Raw genomic sequence first — 24,101 nt, 5'->3', positions numbered from 1 at the left:
TGCTTGGTAGTTTTAGTTTCTGATACCTGAATAATACCTCAGAAAGTATTATTTCATAAAATGAACATAATGTAATGGATGTCCCCAGACTCTAAAATGACAGGTATTAAGTACAACACTTAAAGGAAGACCAAGTAATTTCATTTAGCCATATTAACTTTCCAGCTGTCTAGTAACAGCATTTAGCAAAGAAAAAATCATAGTGTAATTACAATAAAAAATGAATATGACACTGTTGAATAAGAAAATGCCTGTAGCAACAACAGAATGCATTTTATTGAACAAAATGTTTTTGTTTTTGTAAAAGTATTTCATCACCTTAAAAAGGTTTTAATAAAAGTGCCCTAGTTTCTTTCTTTTATTTTTATTCCAAATATTGTCACCTGATTTACCAATTTAAATAATACGGATAAAAATGGAAGAGGAGTTGTGTTTTCAGCTGATATTTGAAATGGAAACACTGTAGGCGGTGAGATAGAGGCCATTCCCAGATAGCCAGAGCTCCAAAATCAAAACAAGATAGATAGATGTACAAGGACAGATCCTTAGTTGGTTTAAACTGGCATAGCTCCATTGAGACCGATGGGGCTACAGTGGCTTACACCATCTGGGGATGTGCCCCAGAGGGATGACGTGCCTGTAGCTAAAGAAAGGGAAAATTACAAAATGGTTCTGATTATACAATGGGATTCTGCATTCTTTTTTCCCTTCATTTGGCATGAATATCAGCCTGGATGATATAAAACAAATAAGATTAAAAGCTACTGTGATCAAGTTTCATGCGCTTTAGTGTTAATCTGGCTCCTGTCTTCTCCTGATAGGCAGTGTGCAATTGTCTGAAGGGCTATTCAGGGGATGGTAAAACATGCACGTACATCAGTCTGTGCTCAGTGGTGAGTATCTTCTTTTATATCTGTTCATCATTTACATTTTTGAAATAACACCAATGTGCTTTTGAATTGACATGCATTCAAGCCTATCTTAGAAATGTGTATCTTATCCCAGCTAGGACCCCATTTAGGAAAACATCTAAGCATGTGCTTCAGTGCTGTCAACATGTGATTTGGGATTTTTCTGTATCAGGCCTCCCTTACAGTACAGTTTAGTGCTTAGCCTGTTCCAAGTTTTTTCCAAGCCTAGAGAGCTTGAGAGAGTCCAGAGAAGAGCCACGCGCATGATCAGAGGTCAGGGAAGCAGAACCTACGATGACAGGCTGAGAGCCCTGGGGCTCTTTAGCCTGAAAAAGCACAGGCTCAGGGGTGATCTGATGGCCACCTACAAGTTTATCAGGGGTGACCACCAGCATCTGGGGGAATGTTTGTTCACCAGAGCGCCCCAAGGGATGACGAGGTCGAATGGTCACAAACTACTTCAAGATCATTTCAGGCTGGACATAAGGAAGAATTTCTTTACTGTCTGAGCCCCCAAGGTCTGGAACAGCCTGCCACCGGAGATGGTTCAAGCGCCTTCATTGAACACCTTCAAGATGAAACTGGATGCTTATCTTGCTGGGATCCTATGACCCCAGCTGACTTCCTGCCCTTTGGGCGGGGGGCTGGACTCGATGATCTTCCGAGGTCCCTTCCAGCCCTGATGTTTATGAAATCTATGAAATTTAAATTTAAAAAAAAAATTTTTTTTAATTTAGAAGTCCGTAGAGCTAGTATGGTTAAGGTACCCCAGTTTCTATATACAGTTGAACAACCATAAGGAGTGATGTTGCCAGCATCACATCTGGCTGCCATTATTCCCCAGCTTGAATGACGAGTTTACCTGTTTATAGTTGGATCACCTGTGGACAGTTGATGTGAACTCAGGTGTTTAAACACAGGCCTCAGAGGTCATAGCAAGACGTATAAACTACTCTGCCACCACATACACCACCAACTTGCTCACTGGATGTACAAAAAGAGTGTGAAATCATAGCCTTGGACAGACTCTGGTTCACTGTGTGTAAATATGAGCAGAAGCTTTCCTTGTTTCTCTACAGGTATTTTCAGTTGTTGCTGGAACTGTTTTTAAAACCCCACTGTATAAAATGCTCTCTATTTCTTGAGTACTAGTTTTTTAAGAGAATTCTGTAAGTGCTGTTTTTAGGAGACGCAATTAAACAACTGGGTTAAGATAGTAAAATGGGAAATTGATGAGATGAAAACCAGTGCCTCATTCCTGTTTGCTTATTGGCTCCCCTAGCCATGTACTACTGCGGGGCAGATTCCCTAGTTTGCAAAAGGAAGGTAGCACAAAGTAGCTAGGGAACTCTTTGCTGGTGTAAAAGGAAGAAGGGACACTTTGCACTAACTCCTCCAGTGGCATGTTGTCCCACAGGTAAGTTAGGCCTGCCCCTGTGTCTGCTGAATTAGAGAAATGCCATTCTGCATGGGGTGGGCTCAGTCAGATTGGACAGTCAAGCCCTTTCTCATGAAATTACCCCAGTGCAGAGATCAGCACTAGCTCCGGGCACCATTTGCTTCCACTTAAGCCTTAGTCCTAGCGCTGGCCCTTGGTGTGGAGTTGAATTTTGCCCAAGAGGTGTCATTGAGTATACCTGACTCAGACTAAACTCCCATTTATATTTTCCCTAAATAAACAGTGCAAGAAAAAGCACACAAGCATTTGCTTATTGGTGTCGGAGGAAAAATCTTCAGTATTTAAAACGAACACATTTTTGCTAGGTGTGTCTGCACTGGTGGGCATAATGTAGTGTGCAAATACCAGGGCTAGCAACCTAGTTCAACAACCAAGTTCAGCTGTAAACAACCTAGTTCAGGTACCAGAATCATACAAAGTTAGAGTTAGCAGGGACCTCAGGAGGTCATCTAGTCCAACCCCCTAGGGGGCTCAAAGCAGGACCATCCCCAACTAGATCTAGCTACAGCAGCAGAGCATTCTGTACAGTCTAATTTGCTCTGCTACCCAGCAGTCCACAATGCAGACATAGCCACTGAGCTGTAGGTGTTAATCTTTTGTCACCCCTTGGCCTGGCCTGTAAACAGGTTATGTCTCCAAGCTTCAATGGCTGCACAAACAAAATATGCAAAAAATAGAAATCAAAAGCTAGGGGTGAGGGTTACTGTATATGTTTTTTGTGTGGGATTTATTCCACCAGCTTCTCTTCTACTTTGCTAATTATAATGCTGTTTAAAACACATTTTTTAAAAATGTTTGTACCAAAGGTTGCCTTTTGTCAATTGTGCAGCATGCCAGTCCAACTGTAATGTAGCTAACCTCTCCATGGCAAAGCCTCCCAGAAAATTTTGAATAAATGCAGTTCCCTTTCCATCAGCCTTACTAGAGCTACCCAAATAACCAGTGCACACGCAGAAACCTTACTGCATATGATCAGAAGTATGCTAGGATCCTTTCGGGCAAGATCCTGTGAGGGTGCAGCTCAGGATGGCTCTCCCACAAGAGGTCAGACTAAATGAAGTCCAGGAAAAAAAAGTCCAGGAAGCAAGCCAGGTTGCAGTCTGAAGATCAGATTATCTCAGTTACTCTTGTACCCTAATTCAGGGCTGTACTCTGACCCAGTGTAGGCAGGTACAATGGGTGTAAAAGAGGCTGGAAAACAGACTGAGCAACTGGGGACACCTGTACTTCTCACATTACACTTCTCAGCACAGGGCCAGCTGGAGATGGAGAGCTGGGATAAGAATGGGAATGTGTTGGAGAAGGATGTGGCAGCTCTGTGTTCCAGAGCTAGGGACAGAAATTACACATAAGCCAATAAAGAGATCGGAAACTAGTTCAAATCTGTAACACAACAGAGGTTCATTGCACATAAACCACTTTCAAAATGGCTAAAACCAATTTAAAGATAAACCTGGATGAATGTAGTATCAGACTTAACTGATTTAGGTTAAATTGGTTTATTAAACTTCTGCCCCAGATCCCCTCCTGATTAAAGTCAACTCACAGTCCCTAAGCATCCTAGGATGCTTTGCACCTCCCCAGCAACCCTCCTCTACTCCCATGATGGGTAGGCTAAGCTTGGCCCAAGCTGTCTGCTCCAGCAGAGCAGGGAGGCATGCTCTAGTGCCCCCCAGCTGCTGGCCTGGGCCACTGCAGGCATGTGGTTGCATTTCTAGAATCAAAAGTGCATGTCTGTTTCTCCTGCTTATAGGTTTAATCTGTGCATCTTAGACTAACCTGAGAAGATTGAATCGATTCAGCCTTGGGCTTTTTGACTGTACTTAGCCCAGGTGTTTTGACCTACCAGCTACACAGAGAGCAATGTACAGCAGCCATAAGATAGAGCATTTGCTGAAGTCTAACCAGCTGAATCTCAGACTTACAGAGGTGGTATACAGTCATTTGTGGCTCCCCCCCCCTCTTCTGAAGAGGTCAGAATTCTCAAGGTCCCAAAACTCTCCAGACCCCAGAAGTCTCAGGCTCCAAAAGGAGGCCTGCATGGAAATCCTTTGGGTAGTAGTAAGTCACAGCATGTTACAGCACACTGAGGAGATAAGGAGCAAAAAATGGATCATGTGCTTTGTTTAAAGTGTCAATAATTATTTTGAAAACTTTTTACCATTTGTGGAAATTTCATCAAGTTGGGGTTTTTTTGAGTAGCATGTGGGATTAAGTATTTCCTGTCTGAATACATGAAAATGAAGTTGTGACAAACTAAAATTATTTTGGCAACACTATGCACCAACTAATTAGATTTTGTTTGGTGTTCATGATCTAATAAGAACAATGGTGGCTGCAGTGAATTTGCAATCTGCAATGACACAGAGCTGACAGAGCGGACCTGCACCTGTAAACCTGATTATATTGGGGATGGATTTACATGTCAAGGCAACATCTATCAGGTAAAACATAACATTCCTTTACTGCCACGGAATAGTTTTCAAATAGTTATGTACATCAATAGGAATCCCTTAAAACAGGGGCAGGCAATTATTTCAGGCAGAGGGCCACTTACTGAGTTTTGGCGAGCTGTCAAGGGCTGCATGGGTAACCCCATGCCTTGACAGGTGCCTCGCCTCCAGGTTGCCATCTTGTGACTAGAAGTCCTGACCCCTGACCTTTGCCACCAGAAGTCCCTCCCCTTGGCCCTGGAAGTACTCCTTTCAGCAAGGGGTTTTGTCATCTTGGAACCAGAAAAATACCAAATTATATTCTAAAACGCGAACATCTAAAACATTCATTAATTTGATTTTTTTTTTTAATTTTTTTGTCCTGGTTTACATCCATTTGTGTAGTGTACATAGAGGTTATTGTATATAATGGCTTAATATGAAGTCTTACTCTTGTATATTGTTGGGGGGGTATAGGTTTGTGGGGGACTGGGTGTGTGGATATGTGGGGTATAGGGGAGGCTGTGGGTGTGTGGGGGCATTGATAGGTGTCAGGGTATGGATGTGGGGTGAGGGAGCATGTGGGTGTGTTTAGGGATATGTGGGTGGGTATGGGGTTTGTGAAGGGTTGTGTGGGGGGGAGGGTGGCTGGGGTGAGTGAGGGTGAGTGGGGGTCTATGTATGACAGTGGGGGGGGTGTGAGTGCATGTATATGGTGGGGTGTGCATGTGGAACACCCTACAAACACACACACACACACACCCACACACACACACACACCCACACACACACACACACCCACACACACACACACACCCACACACACACACACACCCACACACACACACACACAGAGCGTCCCTCCCTACAGATGCGCACGCACGCACACACACGATACAGCTGGGAGCCACATAGTGCTGGAGCAGGAAGGCAAGGAAATGGCTGAGGGTGAGGTGGGGGTGGGCTGCTGCATCCTGGTGATGGCTCCCCCTGGGTCCAACTGTCCCTGGCTCTTGTCATCTTTGACAGGCAGCCAGGAGCAAATAAATATTTTCTAAATTTTTTAGGGCCCCTGTGGGCCAGGTAGAATGGCCTGGTGGGCTGGATTTGCCCGGCAGGCTGGATTTGGCCCACCCCTGCCTTAAAAGTATGTCAATTCTGCTTAGATAAAAGATATGGTTACCTCAGTATTTCCTTCTCTCTTCCATAACTATAAAGAATACCTCTAGTTTATCTGGTATATTCTAATGTACAGCTGCTGTATGTTAGGTAGTTTGTGAACGATCAAAAAGGCCTTGTAAATTGTGGATGGGACTAGAAGTGAAGAAATGGCTCCTATTTTGCCATTGAACTTCAGCACAAATCATTCAGGACTAAATTTTCCAATGCACCAACAAGTGTTAAGTATCTCAGCATTGGATGCCCAGCTTTGAACACCCACAGCCTCAATTTCAGAGATTTTGAAGTTCCCATTTCTCCAGCTGACATGAATGGAAATTACAGTGCTCAGGGCACCTCTGAGAGGTATACACTGCAGCTGCACCAGGTAATAGCAGGGATGCTTCCAAACATGCCTACCTATTCCTCCCACCCTCACTCACAAACTACAGACTTAGACATGTGCCAGTAAGACTGTCCCAGTCATCTCCAGTGGCTGCTGCCAAGGTCACTAGAAACCAAGATATTGAGAGAAATCATGAGGAGACATTTATGAAGTGGCCTCACCACTGCAAAGTCAAATTTGGAGCATGTGCGAGGACACAGGTAAGTGGTGTATTCTTGGAAGCATCATCTCCCCCATTTACACAGGCCATATAAGCTGGGCAGAGACAAAGTCCTGAACTTTAAAGAGCAAAGATTTGCTCCTCCACATCTAGTAACAAAAGGTCTAGAACTGAAAAGGTAGAAGGGACTTTATGTTATCAGCAGTAATATCTCAGAGATGATGTCCAAGACACATTTCCTCCTCAGTTTATTTAGCATGAATCTGGTCTTTACCTGTTAAATAAGAAGCATCCTGAAGTTGTCACTAAGTCATTCCCTTCCTGCTTTTTTCTCCTTCTTCACGGATGCTAAGAGATGGCTGTGTGTTACTTCTTACTATTCTTCTGCTCTGTGTACAGTCAGTTCTCTTAGCCCAGGGGTGGGCAATTATTTAGGCCCAGAGGCCACATAGGGAGTTTTGATGAGCTGTTGTGAGCTAGATCAGCACCCCCACCCCCCCACCAACTCACCAAAACTTCCTATGGGGCTTTGGGCAGGCAGAAAACAGTGTTTGGAAGCAGGGCAGGTCAGGGTCACAGGGCCAGGTCACAGGGCAATGACAGCTCTGGGCCAGGGCCCAGGCCAAGCCCCAGTCTGCTCTCTCCACACCTGTCTTGTGGAAGGGGTGGGGAGAGTTGGAGGGGTTTGTGTATTGTGGGGGGGCTGCCTGGGCACTAGGTTCCAGGAGCCAGCCAGAGGGGAGGGGAGGGAGGGCAGGCATGGGAGGCTTATGCAGCACAGCTTACCTGGGTGGTGTGGTCCACAGCTGCCCCCAAAGCATGTCACATGGGGCCAAGCCCCGACCACTCATTCCCAAGCAGGCCGCGCTGCGCTCGCACGCACCAGCCCAGCCCTGGACCCAGCCCCAGCCAGTGCATGCAGCTTCTGGCGGAGCTGTTCCCAGTTCTGCCGCAGCCAGCCAAGTGCTGCTCTTCTCTCACCTCCAGCGGTGGCTTTTCCTCCTGCTCCAAGCAGGGGGCAGCTTTAGCCTCAGTGTGAGGGGCTGCAGCTCCAACTCCCAGCTCCCTTCTGCCCACTCCACCCACCTAGTGATGATCAGCCACCTGCAGGTGGGTGTTGAATGCCGGGGCACATGCTGAGCCTCATATGCTGGGGCAGGGGCCACCCAGCTGAAGCTTCCTCCCTGTCTGCCCAGAGCCGTACAGCAAGGGCCGGAGGAGGAGTCGCAGCTGGAGGCAAGAGGAGCAGAGTAGCACCTGGCCAGCTCCAGCCACACTGAGAACAGCCCCGCCAGAAGCTGCCTGTGCTGGCCAGGGCCTGGACAAGCAGGCGGGAGCATGGTGTGGGCTGCCCCAGCAGGAGTGGGTGGGGTTTGGCCCCATGCGGAGTGCCACAGGGGCAGCCATGGGCTGGACCCAGTCAATTGGCGGGCCGAATTCGGCCTGCGGTCCGTATTTTGCCCACCCCTGTCTTAGCCCCTCCTTCAGAGGTCAGACTTCTTAAACATGTTCAGTAATTTTTCTTTCCTTTTTGTTTAAAAATTTTAAAATTTTTAGCAGCCTAAAGCCTGAGACTCACTGGAAGGCCTCTTCAAACATGTACAAACATTTATCCTCCTAGTCCTAGGTGTACTGTATCTTTCCATTATTAAGTAGAGGCCAGTAGTTGTCAACGCACAGCTTGAGACACATTACAGGAACGTGGGCCTGAGGAAGGGTACTGTAATACCCAAAAGCTTGTCTGTCTATACCAACCATACAGTTGGTCCAATAAAAGATACCACCCACAACACTTCTTGCTTCTCACATACCTCCTGGACTATAATGGCAACATCACCTCAACACTATTAAAGGAATGTGGCTTTCAGACAGTACTGAAAAGTTACCCTCTAAAATTCAGATCTTTTTAAAGTGTGCCAAGTTGGGCAACCCAAATCACTAGTCATTTTTTTTAAATGTTGACATATATATGTAACTTTCCATAAAGATCCTACTTTATACAAGACAAAAATGCCTACTCTTTCATTCTGAGTCAGCTCAAAAAAAGTGCATTCTGCATTTTGCAGGGGGTTGGACTAGATGATTCTCAAGGTCCATCCCCGGCTTCTGATTCTGCGATCCTTTCCAGGTTGTAACCTGTAATATTGAAGTTTTGTTTGGTGTTATTGGGTTTTCATAATAATAACAACTATCAAAGAAAGAAATGGAGTAAGCTGACACATAGCTCGCATGACAGTATAGTAAGAACATGAATGTTACTATTCTTAGATTCTCAAAGCAACTGCTTTTTGAAAAGCTAGTGAGATAAGGAATATCATGAGCCAGTTAAGAACTACAGAAATAATGCAAATGGGTACTGTATATTCTAGACCAGCAAGTTTCCTTTCTAAAACAAAGACTGCTCTTTCCCCATTATATGCAATCATTATATTTATATTCTTCAAGCAGAATCCTAAATTCACACATTTCAGTTAAAGTGTTCTTTTATTCTTGGTTGCAGGAGCTTCTCAGGAATAGCAATACTTCCATGTTTTATTATCACATGAAGGTAGGAAATTTTTTAATTACATGTTTATTTTTGTTGCCTTCTCTCTTGACCTGAGCTCATAGCCTAACTGAGTCTGATTTTGGCCAATTATTATTGACCTTGGAGACTTTCAAGAAGAAAAGGTGTTCTGCTGGTGACTCTACTCCTCAACTCTCTTTAGGGCTGGAGTCATCATGCACTTGTACTCTGTTATTTTGGACAGAAAACTGAGGTTTGCCCACTCACAGTCAGTGACCCACTGGTTCCTTTCACATCCACATTGGGATGTGGACAACTGCATTCTGCTTACCTGCTGTGGTTTTGAGTGTACATAGTACTTTTCATCACCTTTCTGAAAACCTGTAGGATGAGGTCACACACTTTTAAGCAGCTACTGTGTGCTCCTCCAGTTACAGCAATATTTCAGCGGATGGTGATGCAATTCTTTTAATGTAAGCATCTGTATGAAGACACTCCTAACCCATTGAACTGGACGCTGAACAGTTAGTAAAGAGGCCTGAGTTTTATTTCCAGCTCTGCCTCTGTCCAGCTGTGTAATCTTGAACAAGTCGCTTCACCTTTCTGTTTCCCTTTTATTCTTTGCCTTTTCTATCTAGATTGTTGGGAGAGATTTCTCTGACCAGTAGCTTGCAAAACGGGGGCGGCTGTTTCAGTTTGATCCTATAACAACATTAAAATTATACATAAGTGCATGTATGCAGGCGTGTGTGCGTGCACACATCACTATAAAAACACTTCTGGACTTTTCTAAGCAAAGAGTTATCCTCACTCTATTGCAAGACCTGTAACCTTTCTGCCTTGCTACTGAGCCTGGTTTTCCCTCTCACTTTTCAGCACTCCTTGTTCATTGTCATAAAGACAGGCAGCATATAACAGAATAAATTGCCATCAAACAGAAGAAGCTGAGAGAGAATGATCAGGCAAATCCAGCAGAGAAAACACTTTAAAACCTGCAAGGGTAAAGGGATTGAGAGGGGACAGTCCACATGGCAGCAGTCTATTTTTCTTGCCCTCAAATTTCCTTGTGGTGGGATGAACAAGGGGATTCAGTGTGAGGCAGGTGGTGAGCAAAAGCAAGGTGGTGAGCAGTTGCAACTCCAGTTCAACAGAGGACAAAACAGAGACCCCTGGTATATTTTGAGGTCCTAATCCCCAGTACAGTCTATCAACTGGGTAGAACTGTGCACATTAATTTCTGCTCTGTTCTTTTAAACTTTCCAGGGCATTGCTATCAATGATCTCACAGGCTCTGGACCATTCACTGTGTTTGCACCCAATAAAGAAGCATTTGTCAATGAACCACAAGTAAGTCAAGGACAAAAGGACTTCCAGTGAGTCAGCTTTCCATGTTATTCTTTCCTTGCCTTTTTACTCCTTCATTTCTTGCCTTAGGCTAAATACTGGATTACCAGTGGAGTGATGCCCCAAATCCTTCGGTACCACATGGTGGCCTGTGCCAGACTACTCTATAATGACCTCACAACAACTGCAAATGTCACTTCTCTCCAGGGGGATCCCATCCAGGTCAACTACTCAGAGGTAACAAAATGGTTAAGATTCAATTGTTAAAGCAACACAATTACCCATTTTCATTTGGCTTTTTTAAATCAAAATGTTCCCTTTTCCCTTCATTTGGTTTTACAAATTAATAAAAAATAAGTGCATTCAATAAAATAAAACCCTGATAAATATAAACCTCTCCATTTACTATGCTAGGTCTCTACTCTCCAAACGCTCAACTCACGTATGAGCAATCTTTCCTCACTTGGAAAGTTCCATTGACTTCAAAAGGATTACTCTTGTGACTAAGTACTGCAGGACGCAGTTCTAAATTATGAAAAATAGGGCCTTTTTGTTGCAGTGCTTTGCAAACAGTGTGTTAACTTTGTCGTGTTAAAGGGGTTTGATTTCTGTGTCTTCTTTCTGCACATTTCCATGGAAAATACGTTTGTGTTACCTTTTCAGAATTCATTGTATTTGAACAACAAAGCGAAGATAGTATCCAGCGATGCTCTTGGCACAAATGGCGTGATCCATGTCATAGATAAAATCCTAGTCCCACATCATATTCAGCAGTTCCCCACAGGGGAGTCAGGCACTAAGCGGGTACGTTTAGTTCACATACATATAATTTCCAGTGATATCATTCTGCCTTTCTAATTCAAGGGTTTCTATCTAATTTCTTTTAGCCCAGAAAAAGCAACGTTACCCAAAAAAAGTAATGCTGTAATAAAGTTCCTACCAAGAGTAATCAGCATAGTTTTCTATTGCTGCATGTTTTAAATTATATCAATGTTATATTTAACGTTCATTAAAGAAATACATTTATATAAAGCAGAGCATCTGTCATACAGAGAGCATCTGAAAAAAGACCTGAAAGTGGCTTTGAATTCACAATGATGAGCAAACCAAAGTTAACATATGCATATTAAATGTAGATGTAATTTATTTTCCTGACAAGACAGTAAACTTACTGAGTGCTTTGGTCATTCTAGGAAAGCCTTAAAATGGTTGCAGCCAAACATGGATACATCCTGTTTAGCAACTTGCTAGAGGTATGAATATTTGAGTCAATGACCTGTTGGCACAGTTTTAAATGTACACAGTTTAAGAGTAAAATTGTGGAACTGGCACAGTACCTGTGAGACTAGGCTGTGTGCAGTGTGGCATGTGGACTGGCTCTCATCAGGTTATGCAGTAGTCCCAGCATTCAATATGCTTGTCTTCCACTTGGCAGATCTGCATATTCATAAATCCTCCCCATACTTTGGTCCTCCCATGTCTCTCTCTCTCTGGTCTCACAAGCCTTGAGGACCCATAACTGCCTCAACTATAGCCTTCCATCTCCTACTCTGTTGTACCACAACTATTTGGCCCAGCTTTTCAAAAAAGCATCCATTACCTAAGTGTCTAAATAAGTGACCCAGTTTGCAATCAGAGATGCTGGATACTAAAACACATTTGAAAATCAGCTCACTTATTTTGAAGGCTGATAGAAACTTGGGACATCCACTTTCTTAAATCATGACTTTTAGCACCTAGGGAGGGAAAAAAATGCCATTTACCAAGAAGGCTCGGATGTTTTCAATATTCTCACCTCTTCATCAATGTACTGGTAGCTACAGTACAAGTTTCTGTGTGAATCCTTTGTATGGAGGCGATTTCAGAGACAACGACACTTTCACACACACTTTTTGTGTATTCCAGGATGCTGGTTTGATGAGTCTAATCAATGATCCTATCCATAAGCCAGTCACCTTGTTCTGGCCTACAGATGCAGCTATCAGAGCGCTGCCACAGGAACAACAGGATTTCCTGTTTAAAAAGTCTAACAAGGACAAACTGGTACAATACCTGAAATTCCACATCATCAGAGATGCCAAGGTGAAGTCCTTGCAAACATTTCCAATTGATTCATAATTGCTAAGATTCTGTCCCACAATGCCAAACCTCCTCCTCTGTGAATTTTTTCTTCTACAGATTTCAGCCTGTGATCTCCCTGGCTCCAACTCACTGAAGACCCTTCAAGGTTCTGATCTCAGTGTAAAATGTGGGGATAATAATGATATTGTAAGTGTTTAATGCACCAACACATCAGGAGCCCTCATGGAACACCCTCTTTGACCTAGATATGTCTCTTAGGATCCACTAGTGCAGACTCCTCTTGGCCTTTTGTAGAGCCTACCAAAGGCAGTGGTGATTCTGAAGTCAATGAATCTGTGAGGTGGCCCATATTAGCCGCTCCTGATACCCCAGCTAAGAGACCCAAAAGGTGTTGTGGGTTTTTTTAATAGATTAGATGGTTCATTACCCTTTTGAGCAATAATTTTCTTTGTCAAAAGACAGTATTTGCTTTAAATGACTGCCTGGTGCATACCTCAAAAGGAAAATATCATAGTGGCATCATATGTAACAAATCACAATAAAATGAATAAATGCAATGTGAATATGACTCTGAAAGAAACATCAAGAGTTGCATATATACAGTAAGAGCTATATTTTATAAATAATTACTGCAGAGGTCCAAACAGTAATTAAATGCACAAATTCACTGTTTTGTGTGTGTAATTACCTATTACATGTCCATGCAGTAGTATACCCAGAAGTGGACAACCAGGGCACCAGCCCCAGGTACTGACTTAGAGAGGGTTCAAGAATGGTAGCTGCTGCCTCTGTCAGCCTGGCTGCCCACAGTCACTACCACCTTTGGCCACCATCACTGCCTTTACTACTGCTGCTACCTACGCACAGAACATGCTATACCTCTGCCCCAATGAACTGATTTTTCTAGTACCTGTCTCTGAAAATATGGTCCTGTGAAAATACACACATGGGATAAGGATTTCTCTTGTCAGTGTTGTGATGAAGCACAGGACATACTCTTGGAGAAGAGGGGAATCATGGGGTGGTGATGTCTGGCCCCATTAGCCATGATAACGTTGTGAGGGGGCCTAGCTCTCTGGGCCCCTTATAGAGATCAGGGCCTGCACAGTGAAAAATGTTGTTGCAGTATCTGAAGAGGTAATTGGCTTAAAGACATATTTTACTAATTCCTGGAAAAAGTTGCAGAGGGTCTTATCCAGGCATTCAGTGAAGTTAGCTCTTTACACTGTGACTTTCTTTTCTGGCCTCTCTCTCTTTCAGGGGGCTCTTTATCTGAATGACAGGAGATGTAAGATCATGCAGCGGCACCTGGAGTTTGATGGTGGCATTGCATATGGTATCGACTGCATGTTAACGGATCCTACCCTTGGAGGACGATGTGATACCTTTATCACTGGAAATTTCACGGTCAGTCCTTTGGCTCAGTTTTTTTTTTCCCTTGAGCCAAATCATGGTCCCACCAAAGTCAGCAGTACCATTTCCAACAACTTCAGCACAATCACAATTACCTTCTATGGCTGAAACCTGGCTTTATATACCACTTTGTGTTTGTCTGGTGGACTCTGACTAGCTAAATGTACACTAAAAAAACTTCAAAAAGAACTCTTAGGTATGGCTGCACTTACACGGAGGAAAAGAGGGGGTAGAGACTAGGTCAGAGCTGACTGAAACATGTTAGCTAATTCTACATCTTTCAGCCATTTTTCCTAGTCTAGACAAGCCCATCTTATACAAATATGACTAAACATAGTGCAAAAATTATTTTGCCCTTTTGAATAATACAAATTGAAGTTCTTACCCATAAAAGGATGGTATTAGTATCCTTGAATTACATAAAGCAATACACTACCTAGTCTGGAATCCACTCTAACACTAGCCAGTACCATGTGCCTTCCCAGGCAGGTGTTTAAATGCATCTGAGGCTGTGTCTAGACTGCAGATTTAGCATGCAGTACCTCCCAGAATGGAAGTGGCGTCACTGTCTTCTCACAGAGCTAAGGCAGCTAAAATAACAAATGTGGCCACACTGCTTCTAGTTCATAAGGTAGTGAATGCAGAACATCATGGTAATAATTGAGGGTGTCCGTGCTAGCCATGTTAAGTTTGTGATCTGAATGTGCAGCAGCATGTAGGAAAACTTCTAGCTGAACCTAAATGAACTCCAAAAAGCGGAAGGATTTTGTATCTGTGAATTTTTTGGTATCTAGTATCTAAAAAAACCCAAAAAAACCCCACCGTAGTCTAAAGTTCAAAAATTGACTAGTGATTTAGATACCCAATGGGCATGTCTACGCATACATTTACTACAGTAAGCATTTTGTAGGCTGGCATCTACACATGCCGTCATTAAAGTGCAGTAAAACTGTGTGCGGACTGACTTGAGACTTAAGTTAGTCCCAAGCCAGTCCACATACACAGTGTTACTGCGCAATAATGAGTCCACACGTGTATTACTGCACAGTAACTAATTGGGCATTGTGCAGGTATCAAATTTACACCCTAGTCATCTTAAGTTGCCATATTTATTTGCAGTAAGGGCATGCATGTGTAGACACAAACCCTTACTGTGCAGTAATTTTCAGTTACTGTGCAGTAACCTAAATTACTATGCAGTAAATGTGCATGTATAGATGCACCCAATGTGAGGCACCATAAAGTAAGGCTGTGTGCAGTTTCAGTACCTGATTCGATTCGGCAGAGGTTCGGCTTGATTCGGTGGCTGAATCTCTGAATCCAAATTGAATCAGAGGACCCTTTAATATCTCCGAATTGAATCGGAAACCTCTGAATCAATTCAGAAAGATTCGGAGTTTTGGACATAGACACAGCTTTAAATTTTTTTTCTACATACCTCTAAGTAGCAGGGGCTCGTGAATGCTGCAGTGCTGGGGTGGATGGAGCGTCCCACAGAAGCACGGGAAGCTCCCCAATGCACTCGGCAGCAGATCCAGAAGTGGACCAGAAGCACTTCCAGTCCACTTCCAGGTCCACCTGGGAGCACGTGGGGGGCCCCTCCACACCCTCCCAGCTCAGTGACTGGTGCCTCCTGGGTCTGAGGGGGCACTTGGGGTCCCCCCATGGCTGATCCCCGAGCCAGGGAGGTGCGGGGAGGCCCCCCAGCATGCTCCCTGGCAGACCCGGAAGTGGACCAGAAGTACTTCCCATCCACTTCTGGGTTCACTGCCAAGCACATGAAAGGACCCACCCCCTGTGCTCCTGTGGGATGCACCATGTGCCCCAGAATCGTACCAATCATGAGCCACGCCTGCTACCTCAAGGTATGTAGAAAACATTTTTAAAGCTGTGTCTATGTCCAAATCACTGATTCTCCCAATCAGCATCGAATCTTCAGATTCAGGTGGATCAAATCAGGGACAGTGATCCAAACCAGGGAATCGAATCACTGTCCCTGATTTGGGCCAAATGCAAATCCGAATCAAATAGGGCCCACTTTGCACACCCCTACCATAAAGGAGTCTACTTTTCAGGGTACTCATCATGAGGCTCTGGCAAAATTTTCTGAATGACCAGTTTATCTGCGAAAATTGCTGTTTCAAAGTGACTGCCTCTTTGCAGTTTCAAATTTGGTGAATACTTTTGGCCCCCAAAATATTTTTAACATTTTTAAAAAGTCAAAATCTTTCATTTCAACATTTTTAAAATAAATCATTCTGATTTTGCATGTGCAAATAACATTTTGAGACCAAATTTAACTAAATTTAAATGCTAAAAGGTTAAAAAGCCCAAATGAAGCAAAACATTTCATTTGATCTAAAACAATGAATTGTTAGGTTTATATTTCAGTTAGGAAATATAATTTTATGTCACATCTACCAAAACTTAATTGTAATTATTTTTTCTTTGATATCTAAACTGAAAAATCAGTTATCTGCATAGCTCTGCTTCATACTTTCTGAAAAAAAAATCAGTCTCCTTAATGTATCTCAAATTACACTTATAGGGTGCCTGTACACAAGCCAGGAGGCTGCTCTAATGCACTGTAATTACAGCGCATTGGAGCAGGTTTGATCAAGTCTGCTGGAGCGTTGTAATAATTGCACTTCAGTCAGGCTCCACATTTAATGTATTAGCATCCCCACACTTGAGATTTCCCAGTGGAAATTTTTATTTCTCTTTCATTTCATTAATTAATGAACTTATCCAGGTGACTTATGACCTGGACAAGGAGGAAGAGAATGACGTTGACTATCTTGACTTTTAAAAAGCCTTTGATCTGGTATCCCACGATCCCCTCTTGGCTAAACTGGCTAACTGCGGCCTCGAACTCACCACGACCCACTGGGTGGGGAATTGGCTCTGCGGTAGGACCCAGAGGGTGGTGATCGACAGAAGCCAATCGTCTTGGTGCTCTGTGACCAGTGGGGTCCCTCAAGGCTCTGTCCTAAGACCTATACTATTTAACATCTTCATCAATGATGTGGACATTGGTGTCAGAAGCGGACTGGCCAAGTTTGCCGACGACACCAAACTCTGGGGTAAAGCATCCACACCTGAGGACAGGAGGGTGATCCAGGCAGATCTTGACAGGCTCATGAAATGGGCGGACGAGAACCTGGTGGTGTTCAACACCGAAACACACAAGGTTCTCCACTGTGGGAGGAAAAACCTGCAGCATGCTTGTAGGCTCGGCAGTGCTACGCTGGTTAGCACTACAGATGAAAGGGACTTGGGGGTCACGATTGACCACAAGATGAACATGAGCCTTCAGCGTGATGTTGCGGCTAGTAAAGCGAGGAAAACACTGGCTTGCATCCATAGATGCTTCTCAAGCAAATCCCGGGACGTCATTCTCCCATTGTACTCAGCCTTGGTGAGGCCGCAGCTGGAGTACTGCGTCCAGTTTTGGGCTCCACAGTTCAAAAAGGATGTGGAGAAGCTTGAGAAGGTGCAGAGGAGAGCCATGTGCATAATCAGAGGTCAAGAAAACAGACCTTATGATGAGAGGCTGAGAGCCATGGGGCTATTTAGTCTGGAAAAGCGCAGGCTCAAGGGTGATCTGGTGGCCACCTATAAATTTATCAGGGGTGCTCACCAGGATCTGGGGGAACATCTGTTCACCAGAGCGCCCCAAGGGATGACAAGATCAAATGGTCACAAACTCCACTGCGACCGATTCAGGCTAGGCATAAGGAAGAACTTCTTCACTGTCCGAGCCCCCATGGTCTGGAATAGCCTGCCACCGGAGGCAGTTCAGGCACCCACTTTGAATGCCTTCAAGACATATTTGGATGCTTATCTTGCTGGGATCCTTTGACCCTAGCTCACTTGCTGCCCCTGGGGCAGGGGGCTGGATTCGATGATCCTCCGGGGTCCCTTCCAACCCAAATGTCTATGAAATCTATTAAATTAATTAATGCACCCATTTTGTTCCTTTTCCTCTTAGTTTCTCCATTATATCTCTTTGGGAAAGCTTGTGTGATCTATATAAGGAGTAATAAAAATGAGGATTTTTCAAAGTATCTTTCTCTCTTCATTCATTTTACTACCTATGTAACAGCAGATGCTTTTCTGATACTTCAAACAGCTTGTTTTTGTTGCTATTTTTAAACCCATTTTTCCTTTTCATGACAGGGGGATTGTGCTGGCTGTTACAATAAGCTTAAATGCCCTACTGGGGCTAAGCCACAGGTAATACTAATACATTATAATATTAATTCTAATATTACATTATAATATTTTTAAACCAGTCTAGCCCACAGACCTCCATGCACTGTACAAATAATAAAATTACATATTTTGAAGAACAAAAGAGATGGGGAATGAAATTACTTGATTAAAGCAATCAGGGCCAAATCATTTCCTTCCTGAATGACATCAATAGTGATTGATAGGTCAGACTTGAATGGATTTTGTAAGTGCTCCAGTGAAGTTTGGAGCAGGCTATCACATCAGTCATTCCACATGAAGAATTAAGGTAAATTTTTTATGAAGCCAGGAATTGCAGAGAATTTGGTGGTCCTGTCTTTGTGCTTACCAAACATCAGAAAAACCCTATCTGATTCTTCTATGTAGATCTCAGGTATCATTTTGTCAAGGTAAACCCTGCACCTAGCTTTTTTTTTGGATAAATAATTGAACCTCCAGGGCCACCCGCTTGATCAGCACTACATTTAAGAAAATAAATAAATTAAAATAATCCACAGAACACTAAATTGCTTGTGTTTTTATCCTCTTTGTGCTACATTGGGTGTTGTTTAGGGAGGGATCCAGAGATGTACTTATTACGCCTATGGAAGGAGTATAGTAGGTTGTCGTCAGGACTGTTCGTTGGTGATCTGGATTGCAAAGTGCTGCAAGGGTTACTTTGGGCGAGACTGCCAAGGTAGGGTTTTCCTCTTGTTAACTTTTGCAAAAACTTTTTGCTGAGTAAGAACCACAGGGTGACAAGAACAGGAGCTGCTATGCATGATATTGAATACTTTACTATATAAATATGCTACATTAAGTACTTTAAAAGCTGCAATGAAAAAGGTGTTGCAGTCATGACTGTGCACTGATCAAGACTGGCAAAGTACAGGGATAAGGAAGAGGAATAATGTCAAACTAATATCACCTGTGGTACAGCTTTTAGAGCCTGGGACAATATATCTGCGTGCCCTATCTGTAAAACAGGGTAATGCTGTAGAGAAGGTTCCAATATATGCTTGGATATGAACATTACTACTTGTACACTCCAAATATTTAAATATGCTCAGAAAGACTTAAATGTTTTACCAGCAATTTTTAAACTCCAGGTTAATAAAATGAATTTTATAGGGTAAATATTGCTTTTTTGTGACACTACATGGAGCCACTTATCTCCAATTTGAAATTGATTTTAAAACAGACAAAAGAAGTAAGATCCAGATCATGTGCCAGCACTGAACACATGCTAGAATTCATCATTTCTTCACTGGCATGTGTGCATCTGGTATGAGTTCAGCGAGCATTGGATACTAGTGGGGTTGGAGGCCTACTTGGTTTAAATTAATATGGGTTTTGAAAACTGCAGCTGCACAGAATCATTTCTAAGGCTGTTACTGGTTCCTCTATTCCTAGGTTCCCAGCCTTCTCTCAGCTGTATGAGGGTGAATGCTGGGTTTCATGTGTTTTGAATCCTACCAGGTTTTTTTTTTCCAGTTTGCTGGGGCTTTGCCTGGATTGGACTGCCAGACTGAGGCCTTAAGTCAGTTCCTTCAAGTGCATAGGATTGTATGGATCCACTGTGGTCCACTCTGTGTTTTGGGAGAGGAAGGAGATAGATTTTCAAATGCACTTCAGGAATTTAGGAACACAAGCCTTGTATTCCTAAATCTCTTAAGTGCTTTTAAAAACCCCATCCAGAGACATTAAGCATTAACATTTGTAATGTCAGAAAAAGATAAGTTTTACTGGAAAACAAAGAAACATCCGAATACAAAGCTGAGCAGGAAATACTTGACTAACTAGCTGTATATCCTTTCTAGCCTGCCCAGGTGGGCCAGAAGCCCCATGTAATAATCATGGCTCATGTAAAGATGGATACACAGGAACAGGGGAATGTACATGTAACCCCGGCTTCAATGGGACTTCATGTGAGCTGTGTTTGCCAGGACGATATGGCTTTTCTTGCAAACGTATGTTCCAATTCCATTTCAGAATCAATATCTGAAAATAACCTTTTTCCTTTTTTGCTTTTAAAAGTAAAAAGAAATGTTTTTATGCATCTTTCTTTGCTCTTCCCTTCCACAACTGACAGTCTTTCTGCAGCCGGTGCAGTCCTCACACTGTCTAAAAATCATTTCCAGGTATAAAACTGGCACACGGCCTTAAAATAGAGGATGCATGAGACCTTGGTGGGGCATGGACTGTGTTTTGATCACCAGCACCAGGGTGAATTTCATCCATTCTACCATCATGTATACATTTCCATTGGACATTCATTAGAAAGAGATTGAGGCTCCACTTCTTTCTCTGCCTACAGTTCAGTTTAACCAAAATATACCTTCCCCATTCCAGCCACAGTATGAAACAGGATAGATTTAGGAACCGCAGTTAGAGTACTGCATGCAATTCTGGACGCCGCACTTCAAGAGGGATGTGGATAACCTGGAGAGAGTCCAGAGAAGGGCCACTCGTATGGTTAAGGGATTGCAAACCAAGCCCTACGAGGAGAGACTAGAGAACCTGGACCTTTTCAGCTTCCGCAAGAGAAGGTTGAGAGGCGACCTTGTGGCTGCCTATAAGTTCATCACAATCAACGTATTAACTCATTAACTCATGTCAGACTCATGGCACACCCCACCCCCCAGCCTGCCTCCAGGGCTCAGACAGGGATGTTAGATCCAGAACCTGGTGCTGCCTCCAGCCCAATCCCAGTGATCAGGTAGGGGACCACCAAATCCTGGACCCTGGCGATGTCCCAAGCTGGACCCCTATGCTCAGCTGAGCTTCAGGACCCATCATGGTCAGCCCCAATATACCACACATTCAGTGATACAAACGAGCAACCATTATACATTAAACATTTTATGTGGAATATCTTTGTGGAACATTTGCCATATTAACATGCCATAAATTGGCTTTAATGGATGGTCAGCTTACTGTTAAAGGTGCAGTTAATATGCTGATTGTCACTTGTATCAGGGCCCTTGGGCACAGGCCAACAAAAGATCACAATTGTAGTTCCCTCAGCTATGGGCTTAAATGAGACTCCCTAGATGCATTGACCTTGTGACCCTTTACAAGGGGAAATTTCACTCTAGAAAATCTTAGCACAGTGTTTGCAGTTGGGAAACTGATCAAAATATCGGGGAATGTGACACCAGGTCTTCATGCTAAATCACCAGATCTCAATCTAACCCAGATTGGTACTGACTAGCGGTGAACTAAAATATATGGTTATGAATTCAGATGCCCTGATAAAAATGTATCAGCTTGCCAACTGTTGCTCCACAGTATGAATGCTTATAACTGTATATAAACTGTGGCTCTAATATAAAACTTTCATGTTTAGGAGAAGAAGGGTCAAGGAGGACTTCATAGATTTCATAGACATTAGGGGCTGGAAGGGACCTCACGAGATCATTGAGTCCAGCCCCCCCTGCCATAGACAGGAAGCCTGCTGCAGTCAAATGATCCCAGCAAGATATGCATCCAAATGCCTTTTGAATGAGTCCAGAGTAGGTACTTGCACCACCTCTGGGGGAGTCTGACCCTAGACACTCGGACTGTAAAGAATGTTTTCCTTATGTCCAGTCTAAATCGGCCTTCCAAAGGTTTGTGGTCATTAGACCTAGTTATCCCTTGCGGATCCCTGGTGAACAGCTGTTCTCCCAGATCCTGGTGCACCCCCCTTATATACTTATAGGCTGCCACCAAGTCCCCCCTGAGCCTTCTCTTCTCCAGGCTGAAGAGTCCCAAGTCCCTCAGTCTCTTCTCGTAAGGCTTGCTCTCTTGGCCTTTGATCATGCAGGTGGCTCTCCTTTGGACTCTCTCAAGCTTATCCACATCCATCCTGAAGTGGGGGGCCCAAAAATGGATGCAGTACTCCAGCTATGGCCTCACCAAGGCCAAGTAGAACGGACTTCTGGCTCTATATTCTTGAAGGGTGCATATTTCACTTGCTTATAAGAATCCAGAACCCTTTACAAATAGACATCAAAGAGTTAAATCTTGTCATTATTGGGGTTTAGGGCCTTTGCTACTGACTTCTGTTTGGCCAGAGTTCTTCCAGAGAATCAGAAATGCTTATAAATCAAAGCCCACATCCTCACTTTCCTTTTGTAACAAGGGATATTCTAGTCTAGTGAGAGGTACAAACAAAAGATAAAACTTCTTTAAACATCAAAACACAAAGAACCCCTAACAGTAAGGTTTCTTTAAAAGGTACTAGTTCCATACCTTGCTGCAGGGCACAAACAAGGGAAGAGTTACTCACAGTGAAGTAATATACTGTGTCCCAGGTTTCAATACATAGGGAAAAGCAGGTGGAGTCCATGCTATAAAAAGTAACAGAAAATGTCAGGTTGATCAGGAAACATGAACCAGGGTTGTGTATCAGGTGACTTTAAGGAAAGGCTCAAACCCCAGGTTTGGCAATGTTGACAATCAAAAGCCAATCCTACGCTTCTCTCCAGATACAGCTGCTCACCGAGTCTCTAATTTGTGACTGGTCAACCTCTGCATACAGTCTAGGATCTTGCTCACAAAACATCCCAGCTGTCAAGCTGGTCTACTCTCTTTGTATCCCCACTAGCTAAAGGGCCCTTGACCAAGTTAGGTGGAGCTGGCAGCTGTTCAGCCTGGATCTCCAAAATAGGCCATTAACCCATTGTTGCTGTGGTCCAATGTGAAATTCATTTTCTCCATCACAATGAGGGTCTATATTTATTTTCTTGTATGCATTAAGTTGACACTTGTTAAAGAAAATGCATTCTTGCTAACTTGTACTGTAATAGATGACTTAGGACATACTTTTCTAGAGAAATATTTTCCTTTCCTAATTATTCTGTTAACAATCAATCTGCCTTCCTTTTACAGCTTGTGAATGCACGGCCTATGGACAATGTGATGAGGGATATTCTGGATCAGGACGATGTTTCTGTGAGACTGGATGGACCGGCCAGTTCTGTGATACCAAACTAGGTCTGTCTTATCAATGGAATCTGTTGCATCAAACAACAGATTACAGCATTTCCAGCAAGTTTAACCTAACTGGGGTTTTCACAGAGAGAAGGCAGTTTAGAAGAATAGGTTATTGGCATCAGGAATCCTGGCTTGTGCAGGATAAATGCTGAGAGAATGTATTGCTTTGGGTGTCAGCAAGACAGGAACTTATAAAATGTATTCTGCCAAACTATACCATCATTGAACTGTACCTAAAGAAGATCTACTTTTCCTCTAAAGCTGGCACTTTGTGAACCTGTTTGATGAATGACCATCCAGTGCATAAAATAAACTAAAATTAACAGTTAATACACTATCATAGAAGTGTCTGATGGGAGCTCAACTCCATTTAAATTAGTAGTGGTTTAGAAGACCACATATGGAGGGAAATCTTGGTCTGTGCTGGTACTAACTCATTTACTTCAGTAGTTTCTAATTGTTTCAGTCAGCTGTATTCTGTTCACTGAAGTAAGAGTTCAGTCCTTTGAAGTCCAAAGGAACTGAAGCAGAGTTGAAGTGTTGCTGTAGCCATGACAGTTAGTCCAGGAAATCTGCCAGAAGCAAGGGGGGTTTTTGTTGATATCTTTTATAAAGGAATTGAAGGGGTTTCAGACCTGACCTTGCTAATACTGAATTATACTAATAATCCCTTTGAAGCCAGTAATGGAATGTCCATCAGTAAGGTCTACCTATCTGAGTTAGGATTTGTAGCTTTTTTAGATAACCCTCCCACAACTATTCCAAACTATGATTTTCACTTGATGTTTGGGTGTATAGAATCCTACTAGGTGCTGACCTCGAACTGCTCCCAATACCAGACTTAACTACCAGGAGGATCTCTGCTTCCTTGTATTTGGAAACTTAGGCAACTGAATGGGAAGCTGACAGCAGCAGTGCTGGGGATTTTCATTAATATCAATACCAGCCAACAAAAGCCTGACTTGACAGTGACTGGGTTTCACTAAGCTAGTCCATCTCCATGCTCTAAAGCAGGAA

The 24,101-nt window shown here is 43.3% G+C and overlaps 1 protein-coding gene across 1 annotated transcript in view; it reads left to right on the top strand.

The window, feature by feature from the left end:
• The window catches only part of LOC102378258 (stabilin-2), a 140,802-nt gene that overhangs the window by 93,818 nt on the left and 22,883 nt on the right, over window positions 1-24,101 (top strand). The window contains 14 exon segments of the mRNA XM_025193798.1: window positions 822-893; window positions 4,695-4,814; window positions 9,027-9,074; window positions 10,296-10,379; window positions 10,467-10,613; window positions 11,040-11,180; window positions 11,570-11,629; window positions 12,282-12,458; window positions 12,555-12,644; window positions 13,719-13,865; window positions 18,051-18,107; window positions 18,678-18,801; window positions 19,925-20,074; window positions 22,980-23,084. Of these exon segments, the coding sequence (XP_025049583.1) occupies window positions 822-893; window positions 4,695-4,814; window positions 9,027-9,074; window positions 10,296-10,379; window positions 10,467-10,613; window positions 11,040-11,180; window positions 11,570-11,629; window positions 12,282-12,458; window positions 12,555-12,644; window positions 13,719-13,865; window positions 18,051-18,107; window positions 18,678-18,801; window positions 19,925-20,074; window positions 22,980-23,084 (1,522 nt within the window).

Source organism: Alligator sinensis, unplaced genomic scaffold (assembly GCF_000455745.1).
Source record: "Alligator sinensis unplaced genomic scaffold, ASM45574v1 scaffold74_1, whole genome shotgun sequence".
Taxonomy (NCBI): Eukaryota; Metazoa; Chordata; order Crocodylia; family Alligatoridae; genus Alligator; species Alligator sinensis.
Note: the sequence above shows the minus strand (reverse complement) of the source record. Positions and strands in the feature narration are given on the sequence as shown.